The 9,925-nt window shown below is 37.6% G+C and overlaps 1 protein-coding gene across 2 annotated transcripts in view; it reads left to right on the top strand.

Annotated features, from left to right (window-relative positions):
- Positions 1 to 397: 397 nt before the first annotated feature.
- Positions 398 to 9,925, top strand: part of LOC134754315 (6-phosphogluconate dehydrogenase, decarboxylating) — a 29,053-nt gene continuing 19,525 nt past the window's right edge. Inside the window, exons 1-8 of one of the 2 annotated variants that reach the window (XM_063690572.1) lie at positions 398 to 527; positions 1,124 to 1,235; positions 1,349 to 1,463; positions 4,957 to 5,108; positions 6,154 to 6,246; positions 7,411 to 7,561; positions 8,056 to 8,166; positions 8,581 to 8,724. In XM_063690572.1, coding sequence (XP_063546642.1) covers positions 520 to 527; positions 1,124 to 1,235; positions 1,349 to 1,463; positions 4,957 to 5,108; positions 6,154 to 6,246; positions 7,411 to 7,561; positions 8,056 to 8,166; positions 8,581 to 8,724 — 886 coding nt within the window. In that variant the 5' untranslated portion in view covers positions 398 to 519. Of the gene's footprint in view, positions 528 to 1,012; positions 1,042 to 1,123; positions 1,236 to 1,348; positions 1,464 to 4,956; positions 5,109 to 6,153; positions 6,247 to 7,410; positions 7,562 to 8,055; positions 8,167 to 8,580; positions 8,725 to 9,925 lie in introns of those variants that run through there. The other variant, XM_063690571.1, reaches the window with a different exon arrangement.

Below are 9,925 nucleotides of genomic sequence, written 5' to 3'. Positions count from 1 at the left end.
TCATAGAGTGTCCTATATATTACAATACTCTTTGGTCTCAGAGCCTACCTAGCGCCACTGGAGAGATTAGGAACTATTATTTATTGCTGAAAGCGGTCACTTTTGCAACAATTCTGCCATAAGAGATTGGCATCCTTTCTATACCATCCATACTTTCAGCTTTAAATAATAGTTCCTAATCTCTCCGGTGGCGCTAGTTAGGCTCTGGGACATGAGTATAACATGAACCATATAAGGCAACAAATAACCCGACCAAATTACGTAGGTTGTTTTCGGTAGTATTTCGGTGTATGGTGGCGCCGCCTAATTACTGTTTTTTGATGGACACTTTTCATCTGAGCTTTTCATACATAGAGATTTGGTTCCTTTATATAGTCTCCATGCTAAAATGACAAGCATGCTTGACATTTTTGACATTGGGATGAGTGGCGAGTGCCCTTTCGGCTTTCGGTCAGCAAAGTAGCTAGCGGAATATATTTTATAAGTGTAATATTTCCGAAGTGTTAAATCGTTTAAGACATGGCAGAGTAAGTACATCAATTCATTCTTTATTCATTTTTTTTTCTTTATAGTTTAGCCTTGCAACCACTATTTGTGAGTTCGTCCACTTTATCGATATAATTTCAGAGCATGACTTGAACCTACGTAATGGAATTGTAAATACTGTTAAATAATGCTTGATAATTACTGTATTACGTTACTAAACATGATACATTAATTGATCTTTATATACATATTAACTCGCCACCCTAATATGTTACTTTGTAACCTGCGGCACCCTTTAAATCTGTTAATCATAAGTAGATACTTGTTAAGTAGTTTGGCATAAGTGAAGGCTTTTATACCTTGAAGGTTATCTGAAGGTGACACCTAGTAAATGATTGGAAGTTTACTATCACTAGCCTGAATTAGTGTGCCGTGGGGGAAATGTTCATATATATTATTTTAATTATTTTAATATTAGTTTTTTACTTATTTTTAAAGATACGTTAAAGTTTTACAGTTTAGTTCCTCTTTAATACTAGCAATGTTAGGTATAGGGTAATTTAACAAAAAGTATTATTACATTTACTTACAATTTTATATACTTATTGTAAAATTACTAATTGCTTAATTATTGCAGACCAAAAGCTGACATTGCCCTCATTGGGTTGGCTGTGATGGGCCAGAATATCATCCTCAACATGGATTCTAAAGGATTTGTAGTTTGTGCATTTAACAGAACAGTTGCCAAGGTATTATATATAATTAGTATATACTTTTTATAAATTAACACTCTTTAGTGATGTCACGTAAAAGTATACTATGTGTTGTGGTTTTCCTGTTCCTATGAACATGTATTTTACAGGTGGATCAATTTCTTGCTAATGAAGCAAAAGGAACAAAAATTATTGGAGCTAAATCCTTAGAAGACATGGTTGCAAAACTCAAAAAGCCAAGAAAAATTGTCATTTTGGTAAAAGGTAATAAGACATTCTAATTTAAGCTAAAAGCCTCTGATTTTATATCAATACTAATATTATAAATCCAAAAGTGTGTCTGTCTGCCTGTCTTTTACCTCTTCAGGCTTAAACCGCTGGTCGGATTTAGTTTAAATTTGGCATCTAGATAGTTTGAGTCCTGGGGAAGGACATAGGATAGTTTCCCTAAAGAGGGTGAGAAGGGGTGGAAATGAGAAAATTAATGAATTGCCTGTTAATTGGTGTAACCAATTAAGCATATTAGGCTCAAAATGATTGCCATTAGATTTTATCTGGAACTAATTCCATGCAAAACCTAACGTAACTAACGTAGCATATGGTGTGTGGTGAGCAGCTGTCGGACCGTCAGATCCAGGGCATACATTACTATTATTAAGTTTAATTGAACGAAGCATACAAAAGGTCTACGTTTTGCTTTTGTATGTCCGGATGTTCTCCTCTGCAGGTCTAGTGTACAGTGTACAAGCGCAATTCCAAAGAGAAACCGCAAATCAATGTACAGTTTAGCTATTTGGCACACTCATACTAGAGGTCAAAACAATGTTTTTGACCTGCAGTTCTTAAAAAACTTCCTTTAGGAGGGAAGTGCTAAGTATGGGATTGTATGGGATTTTTTTATTTGTCAGAAAGGTATCGCGTGTGGTATCATATGAAAGGGCTTTTTGAGGCGATTCCAAAAATATACCACATCATTACATTTCAGCCACTTTTTTTAAATTAAAACGAAAATTATTTTCAAAACAATGCAAATTTGGGCTCCTCCAGATACTAGGAGGATATAACCAATCGGAGTAGCCATTAACAGGCATTCCCCTCTGTCGAAAATAGTCTGCCAATGGTCATACACAATGTATGGACTGACGTTTATCTGACATGGCTATTTTGACGTAACGTATACATTTGACGTTCCCCTCAAAAATTGGCAGACTTTTTTGTACAACAAATTACATCCTCCTTTGGTTATATCCTCCTAGTCCAGATAAGTTTATTTATTTCATAATGATAAGTTACAATATAAATTATTCTTACACTAAAAAAAATACAGATATTGAGAAAATCTTAAACTAGTTACAGTATTTAAAAAATCCACAATGCAGGCTTCGTCTGGTGGCTACAAATGCAAATCAGCAACATGCTTTGTCCCAAAAATACCAATGATGATATCCGCAACAGGCCTCGTCATTTTTTTTTGTTTAAATAAAATAACCGTCACGAATCGTACCTGGCTCAAATGTCCCCATTACGCTGGCAGCGTTACCGCGCTGAATGGCCAACGAGATCTGTTGGACCAGGTACGATCCGACCAAGGGTCGCACTCGTACCCCCTGTCCCTCAGCCGCCGACCCAAATCCCTCACAAAGTCCCTGGCCTGGCCTCCACAGTCCAAGGTCCCGCAGTCTCGACTGCAACCGGCACAAAGTCGTACGTTGGTTCCAGGGCAGAGTACTTGGCATGCTTCATTTTGGCGGCATACTCCGCGGCAGTCCCAGCAGACCTGACAGTGAGACTCAAGTGGGACGGCGCAAATGTACTCACGCACGTTGCATCCCACAAGAGGCATCGTCTTATCTGCCATGGAACCAATGTCAGACCATCAGGCCTCTTGCCATCCGTGCGGCACAACCCTGGAGGCTCCAAAACGCAAGGAAAATTGGCCGACACCAAAGCCCTGCGGATGACATCATTGATGGCATGATGCATGGAAAAACGGCCCGCGCACTTCATGCAGCTTAGGCCATGGTGACCGTCTTCTTCAACCATGACCCCACAAATGCATCGATGCACTATTGCATATTTTACACTAAATATGAATTTATATTATGATCGTCAATAATTTGGAATGCAAACGTAGATTAATTGTAAAATGTCAACAATGATAATTAAAAAGCAATACAAATTACGAAAACTAACAATAAAATTTATAAGTTAAAAAAAGGTATTTGAAAATTACCGTCAATTCAAAACTAAACTAGTAGTTCGCCCCGAACTGAGAACTCACGGTTCGCCAAAAAGTTAGATCAATTGAATGCAGTTGCATTGCGGTGCGATTTATTGCAACGCTGATAGATTTAAGTCACCATAGAGATTAAAATGTGTCGTTTTCAAGCAAAAGGTACCACATTGTCGCTTGCCAATAAGAACGCTCTAACAGGTTATTCATATAAAGATGCAAGCAAATTTCGTCCTCATTGTAAGCGACAATGTAGTACTTTTTGCATGAAAACGAGACAAATAAACTGTATCCGTCATAGACGTATCCGTGGTAAGCCGTAATCTTGTCATATGTAAAATACCTACCTACAGTCTGGGAAAAGTGTGATAGAGAGAGATTCGCTACGGAACGAACGACTGGCATCTTGGCTAGGCATCCAGGTTTAGTACCAACAGTTTTCGTTAAAACTCCTTAAAACCAAATCTGTAGCTGGCCACTGAAATGGGTAATAGAAAAGCGTTCCGTATGTGTTTCGCTTTCCGGATGACCAGGGTACCTAGCCAAAATGCCAACTGTTTACGCTCCGTAGCGAACGAAACGCAACCGTCTCTGTCGCACTAATATGGAAGAGTGATAGAGAGAGATTACCCTATCGTTCGCTACGTTAAAAACCGAAACCCATGTTGCAAAAAAGGTAGAAATATCTCAAATTTAAGCACAAAAAGTGAAGTCAAGTTAAGATTAAGAGCTAGCAAGAGCTTATCTGCCTCCAAAATAGTGATGCTAAATGAAATTTGTATGCAAAATGTAGGGTATAAAAACGTTTGATCATTTTTAACGTATTTGAGTTTGTTAAGTGTTAGACGATGGATTTTATAGAAATACAAACTTCAAACAATAACACAGAATAAAACCTTTGACATTCCATAAGATTGCAAGATAAAAATAATGCTAAGTATCCCCATTATTTATTGGTTCAGCAAGTGATTAGTGATTATATCGAGCGTCGCCGTTAATTAATTCGCATAAGGGACATTGACCATAGAAATATATGCAAATAATATTTGCGAAAATGACCTCAACCTATTTTAAAGAAATCACATCCCACAGTTACTATTTTGGTAGCATTCATCGTGTTGTCACTGCACTATAACAGTGACGAAGGGGTATTATCACGATAGACATGCTGACAATGCCAAAAGGGTACTTTTGGCGGATGGTTCTAAACTAAGGCTGATGGCAATGGACTGGGTCCATATCAAGGAATATATGATAAAGGCACCTGTTATCAACTAATCCGCAAATAACTCCGGTCTGGACTACCTAAACATACGGTAATCATGTCGTGCAAAGTGCCCGTGTCCTAGTCATCACAAAGTCTGTGATATGTCAAATCCTGAGCCTGAAATGAAAGTCTAGTATATTAGCATGATAAACTATAATATTTGCAACTATACATATTTACATATGTTGTCACATTGTTATAAGAAGGAGAGGAGTGAAGGTGAAATGAAAATCCACTGAAAATGCATTATGTTACAGCTGGGTCAGCAGTGGATGAATTTGTTTTAAAATTGGTTCCACTATTGGAGAAAGGTGATATAATAATAGATGGTGGTAACTCTCAATACATGGACACACAGCGCTGGTGCAAGGAGCTGAAGCCCACTGGGATCCACTATGTGGGAATGGGTGTAAGTTCATTTATTTTATTAAGATAGGTACATGAGAAGGATGCAAATAAAAAAACTCTAATTAATTGCTTTATAAAAATACATTAATAATGAAATGAAGTAAATAATAATACATAAGTATAGTCCGACAAGAAATTATAGAAAATAAATGAGGGCGCCACTTCCTACGTAACTCACATTTTTGACGTAAAATGCTTAAACATGGAAACAATTTAGTAGGGATTTTTTTTAGTTCCATTTTATTTAAGAGGCCGTAGTCGATTTTGGAGCAAAATTGTAAAATTGATAGATTTAGTCGTTGAAATTATGCACGTTTTGTTACGTAATATCTAAATAACAAGTATTGGTTTCTATTAGCACGTCTTCTTATCTTGCCTTTTAATAATGAGGTCGCGAGCGTGCGTCACCGGTAATATATGAAGAGAAGGGGCAGTTTTTAAAAATCAATCAAAGCATCAAAAAATTATGGTGGTAAATTATACAAATTGATGAATAAGAATTGTTTCAGCAAATGTTGTAGATTGTTTAAGTATCAAAATTACGTTGAAATTAAGTCGATTTTCAGAGAAATTGTCACTTGTTTTGAAGTAATTTCTGGAGAAAATTGAATTCGTTTATCTTAAATTTACCACTTTTAGCAGTCCACACTTTACGAAATTTACAAATAAGATCGACAAAATCAGTGCTTTACGCGCGTTTACCTAAACGTCCATGAGAAAAAAAAAACATTTCTAATTTAGTGTCTGTTTAAAAAAAATATCCGATAAAAAGCAAGATAAGAAGACGTGCTAATAGAAACCAGTACTTGTTATTTCAATTAGGTAACAAAAGGTGTACAATTTCACCGACTAAATCCATCAATTTTACATTTTTGCGACTAAAATCGACACCCGCCTCTTAATAAAATTGCTAGTAGCTAACAGAAATTTTTGAACTTAATTTCAACAGTTGAATATTTTTATTAAAGCAGTTGTAGGTAAATGTCAGCGTGGTTAGATTTACAATGTAAATGTGTATGATCAGATACATGAAATATACGTCGCAGGTGAGTGGGGGGGAAGACGGCGCCCGGTACGGCCCGTCGCTGATGCCCGGCGGCCATCCGGCCGCCTGGCCCCACGTCAAACCGATATTCCAGGTATGTGCTCTCGATCAACCATTCCTAAGGTTGCTTTCCATTTTCTCATAAAGCCATGAAGAATCGGTCTCATATTATCCTCTTTGGAGAGGCTCAAAGTGGGCTCTCAATGTTGCATTTATTAGCTATATGATATTTTGGATTTGTTTTAAAAAATGTGGAAAATTGGGCTACAATAATTGTGGTACTGATATGATACACTATCATCGCTAGGTTCACTTGTGCTTTAGTCTGCAGTCAAAGAATGGTTGAATGAATATATTTCAAATTCAAAGTCAAGTATGTAGCTCATTTACTGCTAACCTATTCTTGTTTTTTTTTAGGGTTCCGTACCCAAAGGGTAAAAACGAGACCCTATTACTAAGACTGCTGTCCGTCTGTCCGTCTGTCTGTCTGTCACCAGGCTGTATCTCATGAACCGTGATAGCTAGACAGTTGAAATTTTCACAGATCATCTATTTCTGTTGCCGCTATAACAACAAATAATAAAAAGTACGGAACCCTCGGTGCGAGTCGGTGCGCGAGTCCGACTCGCACTTTGCGGGTTTTCTAACCGACTTCAAGATTTCAAAAGGAGGAGGTTTTCAATTCGGTTGTATGTTTTTTTTTATGTTTGTTACTCCATAACTGTCATTTCTGGACCGATTTTGAAAATTATTTTTTTGATTGTATATACATACAGATTGGTCCCGTTTTTGTCAAAACGCAGTTCTGATGATGGGATCCATGAGGAATCGAGGGAAATCCTCAAATGTGAAAGGCATACATATAGTGATTTTTGTATTTTCATCAACAAATCCAGCATTTCCATTTAAAAAAGTGACATTTGATGAAGTGGAGCTGCTGATGATGATCAGAAATATCAGAATGGAACTCTTTAATGACGCATAGTTCACGTTTGGCGTTTTGACTTCTTTTTATGTTTCTTAAGCAAGTTAAGTTTTAAAAACACATTTTCGTCAAGCTCGAGTTCTGATGATGGGATCCATAAGGAGGAACCTAGGGAACTAAATGTGTTATTGTTGTCTCGAGGCCGATGACTCGACGCTAGCGCTGTGGGCGGCGGGGCGACGAGCGGCCGAGCAAGGCCATTAATACATTGCTCGCGACCAAATGTATGAAGGGGGTTATGCGGCCGCTCGTCAAATCATGGTTTCTGTGCAGGCTATCTGCGCTAAAGCGAACAACGAGCCCTGCTGTGACTGGGTGGGCGAGGATGGCGCCGGCCACTTCGTGAAGATGGTGCACAACGGCATTGAGTATGGCGACATGCAACTCATCTGTGAAGCCTACCATCTTATGAAAGACATTTTAGGTATTTTCTTTTTTCATTTAAAAGTCTTCACCTTCAATGCTAGAATGCCGATTTGTGGTCTGACATGGTTTAATTTATATAACCTTAATAATGAATAAACAAAACACCTAAAATCAACTTTTTAGCATTAACAGAATAGCATTTTGCAACTTTGTGAATGATTAAGAAATAAATGAACGGAAATTAAGCTCGTTTTGTATGTTTGGGGTTATTGAAGCCAGTTGGAACTGCGGAATTTCAATGCAATATAATCATATGGTGCGTATCTTCTGTGTACCTCAGTGTTCCTTTCGTAGAAATCATTGTACCTCTCCCTAAAACGAGATATTAAAACAAAACTTTTCCACGAAATCAATAATCGCATTACATCTTTTGGGTTGGAAACGTGAGCTTCATTATCAGGTTATTTAAATAGTAGAAATAAAACACTTGCGTGAAATAAGTATTAAAATGAAACACAATAAACCATGTCTGTGCCCTATTCAAATTTTCAGGTATGGATCAAGGTGAAATGGCGCGTGTATTTGAAGAGTGGAACAAAGGCGAATTAGACTCGTTCCTTATTGAAATCACAAGAGATATTCTCAATTTCAAGGATTCTGATGGTAAGTATAGTGTGAATAAAAGCTTGTTCTTCTGATGAAATGATAATATTACGTAAAAAAATAGCTTTTAGCAAAAACTAATCCATAAAAGTCGATACCTATTTGTGTTTACCAAATATGTGTATACATAGAGGTTAGAGGATAGATAGAGAGATTTATTATTCAAAAATTATACATACAATTTATACAGTTTCCTGCAAAACTGTTTTCACAGTTTGCCTGCAGGTGTGCAGGTAAGATAGTTAACTAAATTATTCTACTTGCTATGCTACTTAACTTATTGCTTGTTATGCTAAATGATAATTATTGGCACGCTATATGTTTAGCTGTAGGTAAGTAGAAAGACGTATAGGTATTATAAAGCGGGGTACTGCAGTATTGTGAATAGTGTTTACAACGGTTTGTTTGTTGTAGGTAAATACTTGCTGCCGAAGATCCGCGACTGCGCGGGTCAGAAGGGCACGGGCAAGTGGACGGGTATCAGCGCGCTCGAGTACGGCGTGCCGGTCACTCTCATCGGCGAGGCCGTGTTCGCGCGCTGCCTGTCCGCGCTCAAAGGTCAGCTCACGTCCATCATAGTAATCACACAAATAAATAATATTATAATTATAATAGATACGTTATACGCGCTCCAAAATTGAACCACGTGACGATCGTACAGTTTGCTCTTGGTCGTCGAGTGCGTGTTCGACTTTATCTATGACGCGCAAGTGACAAACACTAGTCTCTTTTTAGGGTTCCGTAGCCAAATGGCAAAAAACGGAACCCTTATAGATTCGTCATGTCTGTCTGTCTGTCCGTCCGTCCGTATGGCACAGCCACTTTTTTCCGAAACTATAAGAACTATACTGTTGAAACTTGGTAAGTAGATGCATATTTTGGGGTTCCTCATACATAGAACTGAAAATCAATTTTTTTTATCAAAACCATACGTGTGGATACGTATCTATGGATAGGTCTTCAAAAATGATATTGAGGTTTCTAATATCATTTTTTTCTAAACTGTATAGTTTGCGCGAGAGACACCTCCAAAGTGGTAATATGTGTCCCGTCCCCCCCCGTAACTTCTAAAATAAGAGAATGATAAAACTAAAAAAAATATATGATGTACATTACCATGCAAACTTCCACCGAAAATTGGTTTGAACGAGATCTAGTAAGTAGTTTTTTTAATACGTCATAAATCGTAAACCGCAATTTACCTTTCACTCACGTTTCACATAAAAAAATACATTGTTTAAATTGTGTAATGTACGGAACCCTCGGTGCGCGAGTCCGACTCGCACTTAGCCGGTTTTTTATTTAGGTATTGTTTTAATTATGCTTTCCTTTTTACGCCTTTTGCGTATGTAGGTGTAAAAACTATAAACATATTGGGACCGTGCACGACGACAGCTCCACATAGCGGTTGCAGCTATTTTAACTATTTAAAAGTAATTGTGTTGTTTTATGAAACCACGATGCAAGTGAAACTTTTTTGCGGATTGTAGGCATTTAACTGAAAATTTTCGGAAAATTATTCGGTTTCGGGTTTTAAAATTGCGTTTTTAATCTCAACCTAATAAATATTCTCTTACAAATTATTTTACAAAAGCTCGCCAAACGCCAATGTAATTCAGCTACTCAACACGGAATGGAGCTGTAATTAATTATCGCTTATTTATCATACGCGAGTCAAGGGCTAAAGAAACCGGTATAAGGAAGCACTCCGATTACCTATAGGTTGTTAAGGATCCCACGGTCCCCTTACACTGGGGTT

Source organism: Cydia strobilella, chromosome Z, assembly GCF_947568885.1.
Source record: "Cydia strobilella chromosome Z, ilCydStro3.1, whole genome shotgun sequence".
Lineage (NCBI taxonomy): Eukaryota > Metazoa > Arthropoda > Insecta > Lepidoptera > Tortricidae > Cydia > Cydia strobilella.
The sequence above is the reverse complement of the archived record's forward strand: the minus strand, read 5'-3'. Positions and strand labels throughout refer to the sequence as shown.